A 24,619-nucleotide genomic window follows, 5' to 3' on the forward strand; every position below is an offset into this window, starting at 1 on the left:
TATTCCAAACTTTTGAATAACAAATCGAATAGCGTCATATTTGATTCGGTCGTCAAATTGAATAGTCACTATTCGTAAATGCGAATATGTTTCGAACACCTTTCAAACATTTCAAAACGTCAACTGCACCCAAATAAACATAATGTTGGGGCAAAGTACGGTAAATTTTCACCAACATGGGTTAGTAGTATAGACATAAAACATGACAACTTGCGTAGTGGAGCAGGTTACGTCACTTAGGCAGCCATACTTTACAGGCTGTACAGCCATCATTTGCACTCTTATAAGAGCCCCGTGCATGTGGAGAATCTACTTGTTTGCTCCTAATGCTCTATTTGTGCTTTTAAGAAACAAAGCTTTATAACGTACTGTGTAATGACAGAAACTTGCTAACATAAGAATATTGGGATATGAATATCCTTTTATAATAATTATTATAACGGCTATTCATTATTCGAAAACTATTAGGAAAATATTAAATATTCAATTCGGCATCAAAAATCACTATTTGCACATCCCCATAATTTAGTGTTCCTTGAAATAAGACTAAACCGTACTGTATATCTTCATTTATATATATAGCTACGTTACTGACAGCCTGCTAAATTCTTGCTGTGCAATGCTAGGAGGGTGCCGAGCATCTGTAGCATCATATTTTCGTGCCCAATATTTTAAGCATTAAACTTTGAGAAAGCTTTTCCGATATTCGATTCAACATTTCACTTCTTTTTCTTCATTCGATTCAATATTCAATTCAAAATCTACCATTCACTATTTACACATCCCAACAAAGTTTATAAACATCAATCTTCATGATGAATTTTCTGATGCTTGATATTCAATTTGATATTCCGCCTTTATTTCTTGATTTGATTCGACATTCGATTCAATATCTACTATTCAGCATTCATGCACCCATACTTTCTTGTGATAGGCTGTACAAGCAAGGCACACACGATTAGACCAACTCTCGACAGAAGGCACACTGCTTTTACTTAAAGGGTCTTATCAAAATCCGCAATGCCTAGCTTTTAGGTGCACTCGTGATAACAAATAGCACACTAATAAAATGACTTCTCTGGTGGTGGCCAGTAGATGACAGTTGCTACGCGAGAGATATTTTGCAAACGCAATTTTCTTTTTCTTTCTGGTGGGGGATGGGGGGAGTCAGTTCTGTCAACCTCACAACTAAGAAGACGAAACACTGGCTTACGCTTGGCACACTCTTCCACGGCCACAAGGTCCGGCTGCACGGCCTGCAATATCATCTCGTCGTACTCCTTGAACTGATAGCTGATGGTCTTGCGCTTGCGTGATGACCGCTTGGTCAACAGCAGGTGCTTCCGGCTGTCTTCCTCCTCTTCTTCTTCCTCCTCCTCTTCCTCCTCAACTGCAGACTCCTCTTCCTCCTTCTTCTCCTGAAGAACATAAACAATGCCCTCACTCATTTACAGCTGTTCCTGCATGCAACTGTCAATGCTTTGTGAGCAAAAGCGATGTGTTCCTTTATTACATTACCATAACGTTTCAAAACTACTGAATGCCTTATCTCTATTACAATCATGTTCTTTTTATTGGAGTCTACCAACAGTCCTTCATAGTCATCAGCCTGGTTACGCCCACTGCAGGCCAAAGGCCTCTCCCATACTTCTCCAACTACCCCGCTCATGTACTAATTGTGGCCATGCCGTCCCTACAAACTTCTTAATCTCATCCGCCCACCTAACTTTCTGCCGCCCCCTGCTACGCTTCCCTTCCCTTGGAATCCATTCCGTAACCCTTAATGACCATCGGTTATCTTCCCTCCTCATTACATGTCCTGCTAATGCCCATTTCTTTTTCTTGATTTCAACTAAGATATCATTTACCCGAGATTGTTCCCTCACCCAATCTGCTCTTTTCTTATCCCTTAACGTTACACCCATCATTCTTCTTTCCATAGCTCGTTGCGTCATCCTCAATTTAGGCAAAACCCTTTTCGTAAGCCTCCAAGTTTCTGCCCCATACGTGAGTACTGGGAAGACACAGCTGTTAATACACTTTTCTCTTGTGGGATAGTGGCAACCTGCTGTTCATGATTTGAGAATACCTGCCAAACGCACCCCAGCCCATTCTTATTCTTCTGGTTATTTCCGTCTCATGATCCGGATCCGCCGTCACTACCTGCCCTAAGTAGATGTATTCCCTTACCACTTCCAGTGCCTCGCTACCTATCGTAAACTGCTGTTTTCTTCCGAGACTGTTAAACATTACTTTAGTGTTCTGGAGATTAATTTTCAGACCCACCCTTCTGCTTTGCCTCTCCAGGTCGGTGAGCATGCATTGCAATCGGTCTCCTGAGTTACTAAGCAAGGCAATATCATCAGCGAATCGCAAGTTGCTAATGTATTCTCCATCAATTTTATGCCCAATTCTTCCCACTCCAGGTCTCTGAATACCTCCTGTAAACACGCTGTGAATAGCATTGGAGAGATCGTATCTCCCTGTCTGACGCCTTTCTTTATTGGGATTTTGTTGCTTTCTTTGTGGAGGACTACGGTGGCTGTGGAGCCGCTATATATATCTTTCAGTATGGCGGCCTGCCCGGAGTCGGCCTGCCCGGAGTTTTTAACTTAACAGTCCTTAACTTTGGTATTATTAACTATGAGCAGACTTCCCTGTGCTTTTCTCTTGTACATGAATAAACTTGAACTTGAAATCACAATGCAGATAGTATAACTCTAGAAGAGCATTAGCGGCAGCACTGAATGCTTGCTGATGTCCTAACACAGAGCTGAAGTTCTAACATTTTCATGACGTTCATTATGAAGGCTTCATGATAAGTCCATGGTCAACAAGAAAAGGGAAACAATGTAAAGTCCGTGGTCAACAAGAAAAGGAAAACAATGTACGGCATACGAGGGTTAGGCAACTGGCGGGATGAACCCTATTTTCGATTTTATATGGGCCAATCTCCTACAAAACTTCCCACAGGAAAGATATTCCAGCAGAACTTTTTGTTGGGCTAGTTCGTGCATGTTACTGATGTACTAAAGCGCCAAACAGACGACACAAGAAGTGACACGGACGAGCGCAGTTCATCAGTCGTTAGTAAGCGCTTGTCCGTGTCACTTCTTGTGTCGTCTGTTTGGCGCTTTAGTACATCAGTTCCCACAGGAAGGCCGAAAAATGCCTCACTACAAGTCCCACTTAGGCTTTCATTAGACACATGCTCACTCGTGGCACATTTATCAGTTTTCCCATACCACATAAACATTACACAATGAATAGCACGCACAAATTTGGTAGACTTCACAAGAGCCGCTGCACATTTGATGAGAACTCGCGAACCGCAGTACAAATCAGGATGACAACATGTGGTAGAATGCAAGTCGCACTGGAATCAAGCTTGGCAAGAAGTGTAACTGCCTTGCACTCACCGGTTTCAGCACGTTGTCCAAGCTGATCCCCACATAAGCCAGCCTCTGCTTTCTGCACCGAGAGAACAACAAGGCCATTTGTTCCGTCGTCCATGGCAAGCATAAGTAAACAATACGCAGAATGGTTCTCACAATTTCTAATTTCCAAAAAGCAACACGCTGTGCCTTCAGTAACCTGGATGCATGTGCATCAAAGGTGACTGCTGTAGGGCAGTGCAAGCCACTTGTTTCAGTGATGACTATTTCTTTTCAATAAAAATAGTGGACTAAGGACAAAACAATAATTTTTACAGACCAAGTCTTGTAGCTGTGGCAGATGTCGTGTGATAAGCAGCAGCATGACTAATGATTACGAAAATTTTCTTAACCTATTAATTATTGACCTTAGGGAGCACATTGTTGCTGCAGAATTGAAGTCACCCGGCACTCGAAGCACAGCCTTTAGCTAGAAACTACAGCCCACCATCGTTAATTCGACCTCAATCAATTAAACTTTTCACTCAATTCGAATGCACTGGAAAGCCCTGGTGAAAAAAGCATATGCTGCTATGAAAGGAAATCTCATTTAGTTCGAACTCCAAAGCATGCCGCTTTGGTTAAATTGACGCGCACAGGGGCACCTTCATGCGTGCAGCAATTACTAAAAGCTTGAAAACAAAAGAAATTCAGCAGACTGTACTACTGGTTCAGTAGGCACGACGCTTTATCAGAGTACCTCGTTATCCATAATTACTTTGTTTAGCGCAAAGCAACGGACACAAGGAAGACGACAGGGCAAGGCGGACAAAGTAATTATGGATTTGCACCAACTAGCCCGCCAATGCACTGTGCTGAAAACTTTGTTAATTTGACCCTTCTTAATTCAGAGAATCAGATAATTCTGACTCGTACTTTTGGTCCCGCAAGGCGTATGCATTATTTAATGCAATGAAACTCTCATTAATTCAGATGTATTTGGCCACACATCGGTTAATTGGGACAACTTTCGGAGCTTAGTGAGCGCCACAAACGTACAACAAAAAATTGCAAAAATGGCTTTAGCGTCCACCGAAATGAAGCGGTGGAGTCCGCATTGCCAGTCATCAGTGGAAGTCGTACGCAAATGACAGCAACACCAGAATGCACCAGGATGAAGATGCGTGCCGCGGCTGTGCAGAGAAGGAAGTCACGAGGCCTTCGCCTCTGAGAGCGCTAATCAGCCACGACGCGATGGGAATCGCAGCTTCCGCACTGCTTTTGTGCAAATGAAAAACAGGATCGGTTCGTTCATTCAGTACATAAAAGTGTGTTGACATAGCAAGCATTTGTTTGTTGTTTTCGTGATGCCCTTGATAATTCATCAATTTTTTTTCGGTCCCATGAAAACCAAATTAACAGGGTTTTAAAATAAAATGTTTACTGTATTTAATTTCATTTTAGTCTTTTGGTGGCCAATGCTCCTTTACCCGTGAAGCCACTCATTGCCACTTGCTTCATGTGTCACACTGAAGCAGCTTTTAAATATGTTGGTGGCCCCTGCCTCATGCTGGTTGAGACGTGCTTCAGGAGCAAGAAACAAAAAGATGCTACAGACTACTTCAAGCAATCAAGAAGATTTGAATTCATTCATTTTTTGCTGCTGTTTGTTAATTCGACGCTTCGGATAACTGAACCAAGTGATGCAGTTCTGCAAAGGTTGAATTAACGACAGTTTAGAGCACTTCATTTGCCCCAGTTTTGAGAAAGAAACACCTAATTATGGAGCAAAATGCATTACTGTTCCTGTTAATATCACCACCATGCATTCCAAAGTGGTTAATGGCGATTGCACATATTCGAGAATCTACAACATTCCTCGTGTCATGCATGAAATCTGATTAGACAAGCCTCCTTCAATACAACACAGACAACAGCATCCAACAATTTCCGAAAACAGTAGGTTCATCTAATGCTAAGTGCTAACTTGGTAACAGTGATATTCCAGTGAAAAACAGTGACCGGCACAAAGCGAAACAATACACGCATGACCATATGTTTTCATACTGCGGAAAAATGCAGCCCAGATAAAGGCTAAACACCATGAGCACAATTTTGTGCGCGACAGCGACAAGCAACGGCTTCGAGCGATGGATTGCGTCATCGCTTGAACAGATTGCTTGGTCTTGTCGCGTGATCGCTCGGTTCTGCAAATCTAGAATTCGTCGCTCATCGCCCGGAAGTGCTATGAGCGACTAGCCAATAACGCGAAGCCAGAACTGGATGTAGATCACTGAAGTACTTACTACCGATTGTGGCACAGAATGAGCAAACGATTGAATTTTTATAGTGCAAGGTTAAGAACCTACTGCAAGACTCTCATAAATATTTTGTGCTGCTTTTTACAGTAAAACACATCAACTTAAGTTAATAAAGCATGCATCACGCTAGTTTTGACGCCAATATTGCTAGCCTCATACCGGCAACACTGGGGTGACATCGCTCGAAGTCGTCGCTCGCATGGGGTACGACTTGTAGGCGACGAGCGAACGCGATAGCCATCTCCATCGCGTCGCTTGTCACTGTCGCGCGCAAGATCGCTTGCACGGGGTTTATACTTAACTGTGAACTGAGTCAGCAATGCATTATCCAGCACGTTCTGAGCCTGCTTTTTCCAAACTAGCGCTAGACACAAAGTAAGCTGTTTTTGGAAAAGCTCATGGGGTTTTGGGTAGTGGCTGACTTCAATTCAGGAGTTGCAACATGCCCCAATAGCCAACAATTAAAAGATTGCTTGTCAATGTAGAGAACTGTCATTGCAGAAACACAGGATTTTAAGATAAATTAAAAGCAGGGGGTGCGAACAGGAGCTACTTACCTCAGCTCTTCCCGGTCCCTCTTTTTGGAGAGTTGGTCATACAGTTTGAGCTCCTCCATCAGCTTCTCGCACAGCTTCTTCTGCAGTTGCAAGGAGGGCATGATAAGACAATACTGGTAAGGCAACATGAGGGTTAGCAGGAGCGACTGGAAATTTGCTAAATCTGCACAGAAAGCAGGCACACCGTTAAGGTAGTTGTTGTGAGGAGTTTGATGGAATACTATGAGGTCAGGTAAAATCAGTGTGAACAAAGGTCTGCATAGTTCTTGATACCTTGTTTTCTTTAGATTACATTCTGTGGCCAGCTTCATTCCCAACCCCGATAAGAATGTTACAGGCACGTACGAGCAGAAAGAGGCAAGGTGAAGCCTTTAAAGGTAACACACCTAATACACCTCTCTGGCTGCCGATGTACAGTCAAGGTCCAGACCCAAAATAATTCGCAAACGTGAAACACTTGTAGACCGGTTGCGCCATCAACTCACAAGTAGGTAAACTAAAATTTTATGGTAGTTTTTTTTTATGACAAGTGACGCGACAAAACTTATTAGCTGTAGGTGTTTCTTCCGTCTTTTGTTTTCCTGACATGCCAGACCAGTGCAAAAAGCCAGAAATTCAAGAACTTTGAACGATGGAGAAATTGAACTTATTATGAACTCCAATTAAGAGGTCTTTGTTGTTGATTAGAAGGTGTCTTAAAGGGACAATGGCAGCAATGAAAAGGCCATGTTCCCCAAGTAACACTAATTATCTTAATTACTATTATTAGTTAGCATAAATCCTAATTATCTGAATTTTCAGATTAGGAATGTGTTAAATGTTTTGCTATGTATCGCCAATAAACAGCATTTGGATTTAGAGCCTAATAATGTATTACATAGACTGAAATTGGATATGTTGCACATTGAAGCATTGTAGTAACCAATGGCTTAAATAGTAATTGTGTTGACACACAGCAGCAATGTGGGCAGGGAAGATGTCAACAACGCAAAAAAAAAAGCAATTTATAACTAAAATTTATAAGTGTTCCTGTTAATATTATCACCTTACATTCTGAAGTGATTACTGGTGATTGTGTACAGTCGAAACGCGTGATAACGAAATCCAGAAACAATGAAATTCTTGTGACAACGAAACATTTTCGTATCCTCAGCGAACGCCCATAGGATTCAATGCATTTCGTACCTCTCGGCAACAAAATGCCACTGTACTGCAGTCCCACATCAACGAAATTTGCTGAAACGTAACTCCGCATATTACCTACTTGCTTAAGGCTAGCAGGCTCCAAAATATGCTAAAATGTGATTGTTTTGCACTAAAATTGTGTAAAATACCACCACAGTACACTTGTGTAGGCGCCGCCATTTTTGTTCACAAAACCAAGCAAGTGCCGGAAGCGATCAGTGTGCTGGAAACACGTCATGGCCGCCATATTGTTTGTTTGTTAAGCGTCCGTTTGAAGCGGCACGCGTGTTGCTACCGACATGTGACGACTGTCCTTGCACGCCTACTAGGCGAGATCGTAGATCGTTGTTAGAAACGCGCGTTCAGTTTCCGTTCCCCGTGGCTGACGACTCGGCGATGCCTATGCCAATTGCGTGAGGCGAAACTAAAGCAATCTGAATGTGTGCTTCGAACAACAATCGCAGACCGCGGCAGTGCACTGCGTAAAGTGCGCCTCAGTGAGAAAAATGCAGCAAAAACAAGGGAATCCACGTCACACCGACATGAAATTGTTTATGGCACTTGAGATGCCGGTCGCAGCATATGGAGTGTCATTGGAGTGCGGTAGCTAGCTGGGCGAGTCGGTACATCTGCGTAATCATTGCACACAGCGCGCACAAAAAAACAAAAAGCACGGACAAAGAATAGAGATGACGTACGAGCGCTGACTCACGACTTTGAGTCGTGAGTCAGCGCTCGTGTTTCGTCTCTATTTTTCGTCCGTGTTTTTTAGTGTGCGCTGTGTGTAATAATTATGGAGTGTCATGCATTGGGCCGTGGTTGAGCGACCATCCGGGAATACACATCCATTGCTTCAAGAACACTGGTTTTGATGCCATCTGACAGGCATCACTTGCGGATTCGGCGCCGGACATAGATTTGCGCAAAATGGCCATTATCTCGATCGTCTGCCTTCGGGTACAGGAGATACCATCTCTTCTGCGCTCGGCGCCTACGAACAGCAGCATGCACTGTTGCTCTGTGTCCGGTGCCGAGTTACGCAAAATCTCGCAAAAGTGATCGCATCTCCTACAGCAATTTACCGAGAATGCTGCGCAACGGCACTACTGCCACTACTGGTCAACGCATGCGGCGCACTTTGTACTGTTGGCAATGCAGTTATATATCTTCGAGCAAAGCTTGCCAAAGTAGGCTAACGGATTTTCGACAGTAAAGTTCTGTTCTACGATACATTACTTATCTGTGCTGTCTATTTTCGCAACAATGAAGTTCTCGCGAAGGCAAATTTTTTCGTGCTCCCCACCGATTTCGTTATTGCGAGGTTTATCTGTACTAGGATGCCACAAGGGATGACATAGTAGAAGGGATCTATATCACATTTTGGCAAACTGGTCATGTTCAGCTGAGAGTCATAAAAATGCAACAATATCCAGGCTGGCAGTAGTTACCGCATTTACCTGAATCTATCAAAATTTTTTTTTTCTGATAGAACGAGTCTGAAAATTGCGTGTATGTTAGAATCGAGTACAATTTACGGAGGAAAGAAATAAAATAGGAGAGGCCCTGACATCATGTTTTTGAAGCCGGAAGTGCAGCCATGTTGGTGTGCCATCTCCTTTGCGCCTCTAATCAGCTCGCCAGAGCAGATAGGCGGGAGCTTCGAATTTGCATTGCTATGAGCCGCCAGAAGTGTGTGCTGCCGACATGCGTCAGAACAAAGGCTACAAAACTTCTGTAACAGTGTTCGTGAGACAGATGTGCTGGCACGTTGAAGAAGACGACAAAGACATGTGCAGCAATTACTTCAGTGTCTCCGTTGCTGGCAGACACTTACAGTCATCTTCAAACACAAATTTCAAGCTTACACGCCACACTCCAAAGTCAGTTTGTCTTGTGAATAGAATGTCTTGTGAGAAAGATGCGAGCCAGAGAAACTTATCTCCCTTTTCTGAGGCCTGGAGCAGCAGCGAGACCTTCAAGAGTGCGGTTGCTATGGCCACATCGTTTGGGGTACCAGTCCCAGTGCTCCTTTGCAAAAGATAGCATGTGACTTCCACCACACTTCCTCCAATTTCTCCGTGCCAGCTTGGGCCTCTCCTATGCTTTCCTTCCTCCATGAGTACGACCGTAAATCTGCACTACCATGTCATGATCGGCATTTAAAAATGGCCACCTTGTGGCACCTTGAGCCTAGCTGCCCTAGCTTTTTCCATGTGCCGTAGTACGCATGCTTAGGTTAGTCCACCATCTGCCTTCCCGTTTCCTGCGTTTGCTCTATCAGCAATTGGCGCTGTGAGGACATGCCGAATGCATCATCACGCCACATTTAAAAGTGATCACGGGTGCAGAGACGGACAGAAATCAGGCTGTACCGCGGGCATTCAGAGTTCCTGAAACTTGAGTGCGGGACTGGCACAAACAAAAGGAGAAGTGATCTACTCCGGTGGCTGCTGCGTATGGCGAGGCCACACCACTAGGTGCACCGTGCTGTGTTCTCATTCCTTAGTTCGTGTTCAAACGAGAGGCAGCGCGAACGTCAACTCCCTCGCACCTGCTACTGCACTTCCTTACTACAGCACTCTGATAGCGAGTTTCCGCGGGCATTGAGTGAGACGTGTTCATGTTTGCTTGTGCACACCTGGCACCATGCTTGTTAAGTTAGTCAGTAAGCAAATGTTTACAAGTTTATACAGCCAACAAAGCTACTATCCTTACTTTGTCTAGTTGTCTACTAATTTGCTATCGTAATCGATGCTTTGACTTTCAAGTGAAACTGCAGTTTCCTTTTCTTTTTCATCGCAACTTTAGTGCACTGGGAGCAAACCCATGTTTTTCCAAATAGGAGAAAGTTGTATTTCTGTATGAAAGCATGAGGTGCATGGTACTATAAAGTACTATTTCTTTGGGTCACGGACAATGGGTGTGCGTTGCAATCGAGGGTGCATTAGAATAGAGTAAATACGTTATTTGATTCCATCCACAATCAGAACGTAGTTGTTGCAGGCAGTAATGGAACCTGCGATCTTGCGCTCAGCAGCAGAACGCCACAGCTGCCGAGTCGATGTTGTATGCCTAGTGAACATTAACCGATCACGCAGCACGAACGAAGCTACACTGCATGACAAGCAACAACGAGGGCAAAACGTGGGAAGCTCACATGATCACAGGGTGGACAGTACCAGTCGCCGTCCGGGATGATCATCAGTGCAGGCTTGAGGCAGGAGGTGTGGTAGCCCGCGTCACATACGTCACACAGCAGGATCTGGAATGCACATGCAAAAAGCTCGTTTTTCATTAAGTGCCTGATGCAACACGACCAGTGGGCTCTATGACCCACAAGTTGTGCATGGGCTACAAAGAACTTTGCATTAACTGGCTTCAACGCTCAGGGTTTGCCAGATTTTTCTCACTGGCAGGTTAAGGAGGGACTTGGAGCAAAGTGGCCAAGAAATGCACTTTTGTATTATGGCAGTTTCGGGTTTCTTGACTGACTGAAACTGTATCATCACAATTTTATTAGTGTCAGTGCACTTTGAAGGAGTGCTGAGAGATCATTTTGGACTCTTCAATTTTCTTGCGTTACATAAACCTCCTGGACCTCTACACACTAGAAAACACAATGCTCAGAGAACCCTGAATAATTTAGTACAACCGCTATTCTGGAGACAGATTTTGTTTCATTTCCCAGGATGTCAGTGTAATGACGCCAAAGGAATAGAACAAACACTGTAATGTTATGACGCTCATTTTGGCTCATTCAGTTGACGCCTATGCCGCTACTTCGGGCCTCACAATGAGTACCAACATAGGATGCGACCAAGCCAGCCAGAGCAAGTGCCAAAACATCATGATGTCCACCTCCCATGCGACCAGCTTCTTCATCGTGACGTCTCGACACAGTCAGCTCCTGGGAAACGAAACTGTAAATGGCTGTAGAAAAGCTATGACAGTAAACTGTTGAGGGTGCCTTGAGGCTTGCTAGTGGTACTCTTTACAGGGTTTAAAAGCCCCAGGCCTTCATTTATTGGAAAAGGTTGACGAGTAAAAAAAAAAGTATGATGTCATTATGTATATACTCTTTTAAGAATTTCTCCTCTTTGGTGAACCAACATCATCTGTGCCATCCTGGCTGAAGGAAGTGCACATTTTAAAGCACGCTAGCAAAGTGTGGATAAGGCCGAGTGAAACGTGCCCCTATCACTACTCAGGGTTAGGAAGTTCAGGGCCTTCCTAACCAGGGCAAATAGTCTGCCAAGCTACTGGGTTCGTCAGACTGCACCACGGAAGCCCCAGTCAGCGGTGCCACAGTCAAGTGACGTAAAGCGTATTAACAAGAGTGAAGGGACTGCTTAATTAAATGTGGGCACATGCCTATTCGTTGCAATAGTGAAAAACATAAATGCATTGCGGTCCGTTTGCTGGCAGCAAGGCACGTCTAGATCCCTTGACATTTTCTGATGTCATATAATATACACTTCAGCCATGCAATTTAATTCACTCACATCATCCTTACATTTTCAAATGGACTGTGTTTACCTAATTCTAATGCGTACACAGTTCTGTGGGTCCAAAGTTAAAAAGAAATACTATTAGTACCTGAATCTACCAAATACACACCTGATATCTTACAAAAGGAAGAAAAAATTAGCTTCCTTCGATTTTTGCAAATAGGAAATACTGAAACCTGCAGAGTTTACTGTCACAGAGGGAAAAATTATTCACGCTTAACGTGCGTCGTCATCACTGCATTTGATATTTCACTTTCTTGAAGAACTCCGTAACTACTGTAAACAGGATGGTGGCCCACGCTTCAGCTAACCACTTCACATGACTTCAATTCTTCCTGTGATGCACGCGAATCTCTGGACCACCTAAAACACATGTAACGGCTCTGTTGCTGCTGCCTGAGCATGTAAAATAATGATTTCTTTTTTTATGAGTTTTGGCAATGAACACGGTGCATCATCACCAATCTACATGAAATCTTGTTCTGTTGCCATTCTGTGACATCGCTGCTCACGACGTTGGCTCTGATGGCGGAGTGTTGTTTTGATTTCGTATCTGATTTTAATGCACAAGCAATCTCCAAACTCATTTTCATGGAAAAAAAATTTTAATGCACACGCGTAGCACAGTCACAGTGTAAGCTGGAGGAGTGGCTCCATAGCAGCTCCATTTTCGACACCACGCACCACAGGCTCTATGTGGCGAAGCCTCTTGGCATTGTCTTCACGAGAACAATCTGAACTATCAACCCTGTGTTGACGGCGACCTGCGGCTTGTGCTGCTCTCTGCACAACGGTCTGTTGAGCCTGATGTTGCCTGGTTGCAGGCGTGCATGTAGCTTTACGATTCACTTTTTCAGCAGTGGTCCATAACTTGCAAGGGGGCGCCATAACGTGTACCAAAGAGTAACTACATGATGCACATGTCACATCCCTTGACATGCAGCACGATGCGATACTGTTGTTGATGATGATGATGATTTACTCGCATCCCCTCCGAAATGGGGTGGTGACAAATACTCACCTAGCCTCCTTGAGTTAACTAGGTCCAGCCACGTGCAGCATGTACCTGCTATATGCAAATGCTATACAGTCGCCGATTGATTTTTTGGACTCCAAAAATTTGGACATGCTCGATTATTCGGTCTCCTTCGCGGCACCGCCATTCTCCTCATAGACTACTATAATGTATAACAACTGCCGAAAGTTCGGACACCTTGCAACCTCTTGTCTGATTTTTCGGACACTCCTTGAGCCAACTCGATCGAGAGCACCATGCGCCGACTCTGACCGGTGCATGGTTTGACTTGCTGAACGCCATTTTTGTTTTGAATGGAGCCTCTTTGCTGCCCCACCAAGTGGCACTACTGCAAATCCCTGCTCATCATCATTTCTGCCTGGTTCGTAGCTACAGCAGTTCCAGTCTCAGCTTAGTAAGCCATGTCAAGACAATTCAGCAGCTGATTTGTTTCTTTCTTCGTGCACGACGCTGTGAGTAGGCCACCTTTTTCATTTGTGCGACTGGTGTCGGCGTGACGGCGTGGTGATGTTTGCTTTGTGTGCTGTGTCGAGGTTGCAGTGATGCAACGCGGCATATGGAAACATCGCGTCAATTGTCTAATGACGCTGACAGTGCCCACGCAGACTGCGCTGGGGAATGCAGCAAGCGGGTGCCGGAAGGCCTAGGATTCGTCGCCTTCCGATGTACTCTCTACCGATGCCGAAAAATGTTCTGCTGAGACCTGCGCAGTGGTTGCAATGCGATTCCGGACACCGTCTCATTTGACAGTTTCACAGGTGCTGATACTGCTGTACTGACATGCACAGAACTCGACGACGGTGAGATCATTCGTCAGGTTTCTGCTGTGCCGCTGGACGATGACTCCAAGTCAGAAGATGACGCACCATGTGCTACGCTGCCGTCATATGCGGTGCGTGTACAAGCAGTGACTGTGCTTTCAGCCGCCTATGGTGACCGTACGACCCTCTCCGAGATTCAGGCTTATCTGATTGTGCCTAAACTGAACAGCGTGCAACAGTGCATTCACGATTTCTTCAAGCTTACTGCCGAGCCCGAATAATTAATTAATTATAGGGCTTTACGTGCCAAAACCACTTTCTGATTATGAGGCACACCGTAGTGGAGGGCTCCGGAAATTTCGACCACCTGGGGTTCTTTAACATGCACATAAATCTAAGTACACGGGTGTTTTCGCATTTCGCCCCCATCGAAATGTGGTCGCCGTGGCCGGGATTCGATCCTGTGACCTCGTGCTCAGCAGCCTAACACCATAGCCACTGAGCAACCACGGCGGGTTAGACCGAATACCGTATTTATTCGCGTATAACCCGCACCAAAATGTGAAAAAACGCGTTTAAAAAGTGGGGGTGCGGGTTATCTGCGAATTTTTTCCTTGGGAGGGGGGGGGGGGGGGGGTCGGCTTCACCGCAATGTGCGGCGGCCTCCCCGTGTAGTCCGACATCCCCATCGTCATCGACGCTTGTCAAGCCGATGAAGGGCCAACGAAAGGCCAGCATTGTTGAGCCTCGCGTTAGGCGCTGTTTAGTGTACTTACCCCAGTTTGCACTGTTTGCCTGCTTTGTTTTGGCATCATGAGTGCGACTCGACGGCAGTGTTTCACAGCGAAAGAGAAGCTAAAGATTATAGCCGCTGCCGAAGAAATCGGCAACAGAGCTGCTGCAAGACAGCATGACGTCGACGAGTCGTGCATTCGCGACTGGAGGAAGAAAAAAGAGAGTCTCGAAGCAACGAACCGGAACAGGCGAGCGTTTCGGGGTCCGAAGACTGGCGCGTACCCCCACCTCGAGACGCAGCTTGCGAAGTTCATTGAGGAGCAGAGAAGTCGTGGCCACGCTGTTTCGACTGAGATGGCGCAAATGGAAGCCCTGAAGTTGGCCCGGGAATTGAACATTCCACGTGAGTTTCGTGCAAGCCGTGGATGGCTTCAGCGCTTCATGCGAAGACATGGATTTTCTATGCGGCGGCGAACAACCATGTGCCAGCGGCTTCCTGAAGCCTACGAGGAAAAGTTGTTGAACTTTCAACGATATGTGATCGCACTTCGGAAGGAGCACAGCTATTTGCTGTCTCAGGTGGGAAATGCTGATCAAACACCTGTGTACTTTGAGATGCCGACGGACACGACCATGGAAAAAAAGGGCTCCAAATCAGTCAGCGTGCTGACCGGCGGAAATGCCAAGCTGCGCTGCACAGTCATGCTATGCGCTTTGGCTGACGGCACGAAACTGCGCCCGTGTGTCATTTTCAGACGCAAGACGCTGCCTAGCATTCCACTGCCCCCAGGAATCGTTGTGCGTGCGGAAGAAAATTCGTGGATGAACAGTGGCCTAGTCGGTGACTGGCTTCGAGTAATCTGGGAGCGAAGACCAGGTGCCTTGCTGGCACGCCGGTCGATGCTCGTACTAGATTCCTTCAGAGGCCACTGCACTGATGCGGTGAAGGCTCGCCTTGCCGAGACCAGCACCGACCTCGTCATAATACCTGGCGGCATGACGTCCATGCTACAGCCACTCGACGTGTGCCTGAACAAGCCGTTCAAGGCACACGTGAAGCGGCTGTATGCCCAGTGGATGGCCGACGGCATTTACGCCCTCACACCGACGGGACGCGTGCGAAGGCCTGATATTCCATTGCTGTGCCAGTGGATCGTGGATGCGTGGAAAGCGATACCGGCCGATTTGGTGCGCAAAAGCTTTAAAAAATGTGCGATCAGTAATAGTCTGGATGGTTCCGAGGACGACTACGTCTTTGAGAGTGGCGATGAAGCCTCGGATGGCAGTAGTGAGAGCGGCGACGATTAAGAATCGGATAACCAGTGACGTGGTGGCGGTCGTTTGAATAAATGTTCTGAAAACGAAATGATCACTGAGTGTGAGTTGCATCTTTCTAGCGCTCATTTTTTTTTTTCAGGTAAACGTGCGGGTTATACGCGAGTTTTTTTTTTTTTTTCCGCCGAGTTCAAAGTTAGGGGTGCGGGTTATACGCAGGGGCGGGTTATACGCGGGTAAATACGGTAAGTGCATGGAAATAAAGGATTTCTTTTTTTTTTTTCTTAATCTGCTTTTTCAGACACCTGTTTATTCGGACATTTCCGCAGTCCCCGTGAGGTCTGAATAAACGGTCGGCGACTGTATGTTGGTACACGCAACTGCAATGCAAAGTTTGCCCGTATCGATGCGACGCAGCGTGCATGTCACATCGTGTGACAAAGGACACAATACGATGGTAATGATGATGATGATGATGATCTAATGGCATTCTCTTTGGAATGGGACAATGACAAACAGTCACCTAGCTTGATTTATATAATCAGGTATGCTATACATGTTTTTCTTTTTATTATTTTTGCATATCATCTCCTTAACCTCCTTTTTCTTCCTCAAACATTCTCTATCTATCTTGTACAACTCTATGCAATGGCAACATGTGGCTTGCCACCTGGTGTAACAATATGCAACTGCAATACAAAATGTGCACATAACGATGCTATGCAGAGCGCATCTCACATCGCCTGACAAGTGGCACACTGTGATGCTAACGAAGAAGATGATGATGATCTATTGGCATCCCCTTTGAAAGACAGCGACGACATAGTCACTAAGCCAGCTTGACTTCATCAGTTACACAATATATATATTTTCTAGCATTCTTGTATACATTTCCTTATTTTTCTTCCTCAAACCTTCTTTAAATGGCTTGTACTGTTACCTGTGCATCTTCTACATGGCGCCATACCTGGTGTAATAACATGCAACTGCAATGCAAACTGAGCATGTATGAGTGGATAGGGGCCACTGTCACAGACCATAGTATGTGTCCTTTAATTATGCACGCTCACAGAGCTCGGTTTTCGTGGCTTTCATTTCTTTCTTTATTTTTTCTTTGTGGGGTCCATTTAAATATGTGTCAATGGGGTTCCGCTCTATATTGAAACACAACACTGAGCAGCACCTTGTAAGTTAATTTTCTATGCTGCTGGCCATACTGCTGGCACTGTAAATAAATGTCGAACTTGTGTTTTTGCATGAAGTACCTGCATAACAGCACTGAAATTCAACTTGCCATCTATGGAACTAAGGTGCTTCTTCCCCTGCCCGCCCTCTGTTTTCCAACTTCTGGCTTTTGCATCAAGGTTTCATGCAAAGACCACAACTATTCACTTTGAGTAAAAAAAAATTGTATTTGTATATTTGTATTAGCCTAATTAGAGCAAATGCTGCCGCATTTTCTTTCACAAAAATGTGTAGTATACAAAGTATTAAGATTCAAACTATCTGATTTAAAGATTATTCAAACAAATCAGTATTCAATTCGAATTCGATTCGAACTTAAAATTTACTATTTGCCTATCCCTAGTTAATAGATAGCTGGATCATGAGCAATTACACCAACTGTGCTTTCTTGCACAAGGTTTGTAAGGATAAAAACTTCGTGTTTAATCTTCCGATATTTAATATTCGATTCGATATTTGGCTTTCTTTTTCTTTTTTATTCGAATCGACATTCAATTTGAAATCTACAATGCACAACCCTAACATTTTTATCCTGCCTGTCTCCCAGCTCACTCACCCATTCTGGGTGGTCCCCCTTGCCGCATTTGGCACAGGGCTTCTCATCCTGCTCCTGCTCACTCTCCTCTCCTCCACTGCTGCCGCTGGCCTCCTTCTCCTCTTCCGTGCGTGCTGCACAAGTTGCCAGAAACACGCGCAACTCCACCATCAGCAACACAGCGAGCCTCGCGGAGCAAGCACACAACTGGGACTGAACAACACGAACACTGCAAACGCAGCAAACGAAATGAAGGATGATGCGCGCAGGTAATAGGCGCAAAGTGAGGTTGCACTTCCACGGGCATTGCTGGCTAGGTTTCTTGAGTTTTGATTTCGGTGACAACTGCACCAGGTTACGTTCACAAAAATTTGAGTGTTGTGGTGTGAAGCTGTTCGTGCGAGTCGTATGTGCACTCTTTTCACCTGTGCCAAGGATTATAGCAGTCAGTGCCAGTTATACGCAGAAGCAGGTGTGCAGGCGGCATGTACAACAGCCACTGCCAAAGAGCTGATAAGCATTGTTTTAAAAGAACACTGGCTATGTGAGGCAGCATTATGGTGTAGGCTAGCTTCAAAAGAACAAGCGGCAGGCAGCTTTCCTTTACCTAGAGAACTTGAGTCTTTCCTCCAAGTTCTTAACATCGTTACATGTAGTGAGTGACTTAAAACTTGGCATGTCCGGAGAAGAGTGAACCTCATGGTTATGCAAGCACCTTCATGACTATTCAGTACAACATAAAAGGAATAATGGCAGTGTGTCAGCAAATTACGAAGGGCAAGAAGAATGAGAACTGCGAGTGAATAATAAAGTATGGTTCTAAACTATTTAAAAAAGGTGTGCCTAAGACATGTCTAGTGACATACCTTTCTTGACAGTGCGCGCCCTCTTGACTACCACCACCTCTGCGTTGGGGTCCACCTCCTCGCAGGCAAACTCGTCCTCGTTGTCGTCAAAGTGCAGTTCCTCGTCTTCCTCGTAGGCCTCTTCCTCGTAGGGCTCCTCCTCATCCTCGAGCTGTGAGGATGAGTCCGAGTCCGACGACGCCTCCCAGGGGTTGTGGTGTGCCCGGCGCCGGTATGTGCCGTTTACCCCGGAGCCACCACCGCCATGCTTTCCACCGCGGCGCCGCTTCTTTTTCTTCCTTTTCTTCATCGCCTTGCGGCCCTTGGCCTCGTCTTCCTCCTCCTGCTCCTCCCCCCCACGGCCCTTGCCGCCGCGCTTGCCCGAGCCCTGGGTGCCCTGGTGGGCCTCGGCCTTCTGCAAAACCATCCAATGTGCAAGTCAAACCGTTACCGTATAGTATTTTTGTGTAAGGACCACAACCATAAGTGCAAAATGTAACCTGTGCTTGGGTCACAGTCCCATTTTTCCAAGCGTGGACCTCACCAGCTGGGCAGCGCTATCTCTATGTGGTATTGACACAAAACACAGAGGACCATGCCCAAGTTAAGCAATGCATCAAACAGGCAATCAGTTGCCTGTTTAATGCATTGTTTAAAGCATTAATGTTTAATGCATAATCTACTGTTGCCGACCGATAATTCAGACATGCTCGATTTCTCGGATAGCTTCACAGCGCCACTACTGGCCCCACAGACTTCACATATAAGAACGACCAAAATTTCAGACCCCTTACCAGTGCACAGTTCGATAAATTAAATACTGTCTGCACGACCACACGCTAATTTGGAAGCCGCCTTGGGTGGAAAGAGCAATATTCTTTTTATGCGGCACTGGCTCCATGGTTGCCGGCGCGGTCCTCGCCATGTTCCAGCGTCTTTTCGAAACCGAAACTAGTGAAGCCTAGTCGATCTGGAAGTCAATGGCCAGGCCCATAGACATGACACGTCAAGCAGTGTTAGTCATGTCAGCAGTAAGGGTTCAGAACATCAAGGGTCAGTTTATTTACACTTTATTATAGTGACAAGACCCTGCATGACTTTCTTAATTACTATTATGAACTTTTGTTGCTCGGCATCATCAAGCAGCTTCAAGAGGCATCAAGTCCACCTTCGATGTCTGCGCCTATGAGAGTGGCAATTAAGGAAAGCCACTGAGTAGAAACAGGCAATTTTTTTTTTTAAATACAGTCAATTCTTCCATTTATTGCCTAATTAGATGGGCAATTCACTGGAGAATGATGAATAAAAGAGAACGCCGATCAAGAACTAAAAACATTAAGGGAAAAGATTAAAAGGTCATTTGTGAACATTTAGACTGCAAACAAGGGAGCCAAAACAGCCTTTTAATTTTTTCACTAAATGTTCCTTTCTTTAGTTCTTGGTGAGCCTTCTCTTTCATTCATCACGCCTTTTCCTGACCAGACCAGATTCCATCAAACCCCGAATTTCATTCACTGGGCAACATATTGGAGCAAAAATTATGTTTATGCATGGTCTCCTTGAAAGGATATCGCAAAACTTGTAAGTCCACCAAGTGTCAATGAAACCTAAACTGAAGGTACCAGTTTCATGTGTAGCATAAAAATGTTCCAATTGTGTCGCATTTTCTTTCCCTTTCTTTCTTTTTTTTGAACATTGCTATTAAGCACAGACATCTATGGCAGCTTAAAAGCATTTGCACCATCCGTGATCAACACAGCTCTCACATAGGGGATGCACCACTTGCAAAACATGTTGTTTGCACTCTGTAGGCTTTTCGTGCATTGAAGGAGCAGCATATTGGCTTTTTTTGTTGCGCTCATACGGTGCGTTCTCATTTCTACTAGCAGCTACAGTATGGTGAGGTTTCGAGTGCACAAGTGAGGAGAGCAAAACTTTGCCCAAAATCAATGCACGAAAGTCGTAGTGGCCGAAGGATCCAGTGGAAGGATTGCTTCAACAAGTGCAGTGAGACTCTGTAATTAATTTGGAAGGTGGGTGGCTGCCACACTCTGGAGTCGAGCTCCGCAACGGAAAGAAACATTCACAGATCTCGACATTCCGCCAAATGACGTCTAGCCCTGAACAAGTGCTTCAACAGTATGAATTGGCAAAGGGCAACCGACACTCAAGCCTGAAGTATTCGACGTTCTATGTCGTTTCAGCAATGTCAAGAAAGGCACACTTGATGTGCTAAACTAGTTAGAATGGAACCTGGCTTTTACACAATGAGAACTCTCCTCATAAATCACCGGCCATCCAGTGCAAAGGCCTCCCGTTACAGTACTGGTGCTGCAAAACAAGCTGGCAAAGAAAAAGAAGAAGAAAGCTCAAGGGCCCCTTGTGCAAGATTTAACATAAATAAGATTGCGGAGGAGGCAAGCTGCAAAAATAATGAACTTTAGCTATCCTGAATGTTTTTGGTGAGTGCTTCATATATTTCAAATCTTTCTTTGCAGATTTTTCTGAGAATTAATTTTTTCTCAATTTTTTTATATGTCAGCGTGCATAACTGTTTTTCTAATAAAGATATTTACATAAAACTTTGTACATATAATTATTTCTTAGATAGCTGGCCATGCGATAAACCACCAAAAATAGGATAGTACGATAATGTTTGATATTTCTCCATTTTACAGCAAGGCTTACCTCTTAGAAGATCATGTTTCTTTTGATTATTTCACATTTACACTCGCATGATATGTCAGACCTCCTTAGTTTTGGTTCATTGCACAGATCAAGGTCTGTCCTGTCTGACCGCCTAAAATTGTTTCGTTATGGTGAGCTAAATTTACGTTATCCTGGCTGGCGTGGAACCCATATTTGTTAACAATAATTAAAAAAAACACTGTTAAAATTTATTACGCATTACATATCAATCGATTTGAGTAGAAAAATTTGCGCTATAAGATATAGTACTGATGACGTGTATTCTTGCTCTGCCCTGCTGCTTAAAAAAAAAGAAGAAGAAGAAGAAGAACCCCACAAATTTGGAGCCACATGTAGTGAGGGATGGACACTCGGTGCATTTGTTGACTGTACTTCTGTCTATTTGTAGCGACAGCATGACAGTGGTTGAAATATGGAGTACCTGAGAAATAAAGTCGCATATTTCCTGGTTAATCCAATAATTTGGGCTTCTGATTATGTTTATGTTGTGGCAGTTCGCATTGAGTCTGAATTATCGATTGGCCACTGTGTCAGAATAATAACATAAAAAGCCGCAGTTTTGCCCAAAAGGCGAAGCATTGATTGCGATAGCAAATTAGTGTACTGCTTTGTCAGCTGTATAAACTCGTAAACATTTGCTTATTAACTAAATTAACAAGCAAGGTGCTGCACACACACAGCTAAACATAGACACATCACAGTCAATGACACTCGCTGTCAGAATGCCAGAATGCTGGCGGGAGGAAGAGCGGCAGCAGCAGCGAGCGAATTGACCTTTGTGCTGCCTCTCGCTTCAATGCATACTACAGTGGCGAGAACAAAGCACACACGAAGCTATGAGCCCCTGGCAAACCTAGATTCCGTACTCATCACATTTCGCTTTAGAGATAGAGCCTGCGTGGCCACACCATATGGAGCAAAGCCTTTCCATACCCCATCTTTGTTACTTTACATTTCCATCACAGCTATGTCCTTTTCAGCCACTTGTATCATGTCAACACTAAACTTTCCCACTGAAGTTTATTTGCTTTCATAATGAATTAGAGCTACGCATATACTAACCCATTTATTGTCATATTTTTTTCTTTCCCCAATGAACTTGAAACCATAAGTTCAAAATTCTGAGTCGGCGCAAAAAGAGCTTCAACACTCGCTTGTTGCAACTGCTTTTGTCACAATCATACTGCCGCTGCCAGACGGGTGAAGTTAGTGTCACCTTGAACACACGCACTTTGCCGTTAGTGCCATTCGCAGGTTGTCAATGCTAAGAGTTCTAGTGACACATGGCATGGAAAAAACAGGCATGCCAACACAGACACAAGAAGAACAAGAAGGACAGCCCAAACGCTGCCCTTTCTACTCTATTTGTGCATTTTGTTCTATTCGTGTCTGTGTTTGTACACCTGCTTATTTCTTTGCCTGTGTGTTTGTACGCCAGACAAGTGTCACCTGGCAACAGAAGGTGCACAGAGGGGTGTCCCTTTCTTCTTTTGCCTTTTTTACGGTGAATGCCTCTTTATTTCACGTTTCTTTCTGTGCGTGCGGAGAATGTCTCGCACTGGTGCCACATGGTTGCATTGTCTGGATGGTGGCATTGTCTGGATGGTGGCATTTACATGGGCTTGAACTTTGGAATAGTTCAGGAGTCCACCTCGAGCGAGACAGTTACGGTGTCCGAGGCAAGGAACGTGAAAAACAAACAAACAAAAAGAAACGCTGCGCTTTGAAGGCGACACAGAGCTTCCGCATTGTTGGTGGTTTTCTCGGCGTCAGTGTCTCAACTGCGCATGCCATCTTAGTATACAGTGCTTTGATGGCGCCTGACGGTGGAATCTATAGCAACAGCATGGTCCAAGAGCCAAAAGCAACCTTTTTGTGAGTAGTTCATACGATGACAACTGATGGGTTGATGGGCAGAACGGTTAATTTTGGAGCTTTCATTATAACGACTTTTTAGAATAATGAACAATTTGCTGTGGTCCCCGAAGCTCGTTATATCAAGATTTTACAGTGATATAATCCTATATACACGATCAGCACTAACTTTTCAACAAAGTAACCCTGTGCCATCTACAATGGAAAAACAAGCTCTCCCTTTACAAACTAGGATGCAATGCTGTCGTGTCTTGGCCTGTGATAATTGTTCATGCTAATGCAGTTGCAATGAGTTACTTAAACTAGAATTCATGCCAAATACTGTTCCTTAACTATAATGCACTGCTACTTTAGAAATACTGCCAGAAATACCAAATACGTACTATATAATTTTCATGCTGATTTACCCTTCAGCGCTGCAATCAGTTCCAAAGATGTTCCATTCACATGTAGCAGAATGCTGGCTAAAATAACGCTCACTGAGCTTAAGTGTTCTTGGCCCGTGGCACTAAATTTGCACTTGCAACTGGGGTACCTTAGTGCCCAGCTCCCTATCTACTCAGATTTAGACCCAGAAACACCAATCAACAGGCTCTCACCTTCGACCTCCGTTTGTTCTTCTCTGGAGGAACATAATCCTTGTCAGCTTGACGACTCCGCTTCTGCGAAACAAAATCCATAACACAGGAGTCATGAGAAAAGTGATGGGAATTGAGCATTAAGCATGCCACCAATGATAGGTTAGCCTCACAAGGGGCATGGTGAAAGGGGGAAATTTGCATCCACCTGTCAGCAGCACAAAATTACAAAGGAAACACCAAACGGCTTTCTCAGAAAAAAAGAAAAGCTTCACAGCTGGTTGTTTTGGCTAACCTCCTAGCGACAGCAGAGCAACCACTTCGGGAAGGCGTTGGTCTCGGGTTTGACGCACCAGACCAGGACGAATTTTTCTTCAAATGCAAAGCTTGCTTTCTGAGGAATCTGTACGTGTTTCAACTGTAGCTTCGCACTACTGTCAGCTGAGCGACAATTTTTCCCTTTTACAGTCTGGATTTGCCAACCTATCACTTCAAAGTTGCATGCACACTAAACATGTTCAATGTTTTTGTTACATATTTGCCTAGCTATGTCTAAACATGCTGCTCAATGCAGGCATTTGAAAGGAGAATATGCATGGCATGGCTCCAGAATTTCTTTAGAACTCGGATATCACTAATGGCATTAGGTTCAGTTGCCACTACATTTAACCATGAGACAGTACACAAACTGCATTCAGGCTGTGTAATCCGTCCACCTCGTATGCATTGTGAGGCATGCTGATGAACAAAGACCGACTCAAAGGCACATGCCTATTCACTCCCGCATGCCAGGGCCCCACGTTTTTGGTGTACGGGCACAAATTAAGGGGCAAGTGGTGGTTTAAAAGTGGCTCTGTAGTGTCTATAAATGCCTATTTTGGTCCTTTGTCCCTATATAGGCATATTTTTGCCTTGAGCACCTAAAAATGTTCTTGGGTGCTCTTTTTGTTTGAAAAGCACAATCAGTTACTTCATCCCACAAGAGCTGCAGCATTGGCTGATGTTTCTACATTGTCATTACCATTTATAGCATTTGCACTGTCAACATTAGATGCTTACAGTGATGTTGCTTTGGAATCG

At 44.7% G+C, this 24,619-nt stretch overlaps 1 protein-coding gene across 1 annotated transcript in view; it reads right to left on the reverse strand.

Annotated features, from left to right (window-relative positions):
- LOC142572999 (uncharacterized) overlaps nucleotides 1-24,619 on the reverse strand; it is a 76,695-nt gene that overhangs the window by 24,194 nt on the left and 27,882 nt on the right. The window contains exons 6-12 of the mRNA XM_075682485.1: nucleotides 23,561-23,623; nucleotides 18,399-18,792; nucleotides 17,554-17,666; nucleotides 10,595-10,699; nucleotides 6,253-6,332; nucleotides 3,420-3,471; nucleotides 1,214-1,418 (exon numbers count right to left, since the gene is read on the reverse strand). Coding sequence (XP_075538600.1) covers nucleotides 1,214-1,418; nucleotides 3,420-3,471; nucleotides 6,253-6,332; nucleotides 10,595-10,699; nucleotides 17,554-17,666; nucleotides 18,399-18,792; nucleotides 23,561-23,623 — 1,012 coding nt within the window. The remainder of the gene's footprint in view (nucleotides 1-1,213; nucleotides 1,419-3,419; nucleotides 3,472-6,252; nucleotides 6,333-10,594; nucleotides 10,700-17,553; nucleotides 17,667-18,398; nucleotides 18,793-23,560; nucleotides 23,624-24,619) is intronic.

Source organism: Dermacentor variabilis, chromosome 2 (assembly GCF_050947875.1).
Source record: "Dermacentor variabilis isolate Ectoservices chromosome 2, ASM5094787v1, whole genome shotgun sequence".
NCBI classification, from domain to species: Eukaryota; Metazoa; Arthropoda; class Arachnida; order Ixodida; family Ixodidae; genus Dermacentor; species Dermacentor variabilis.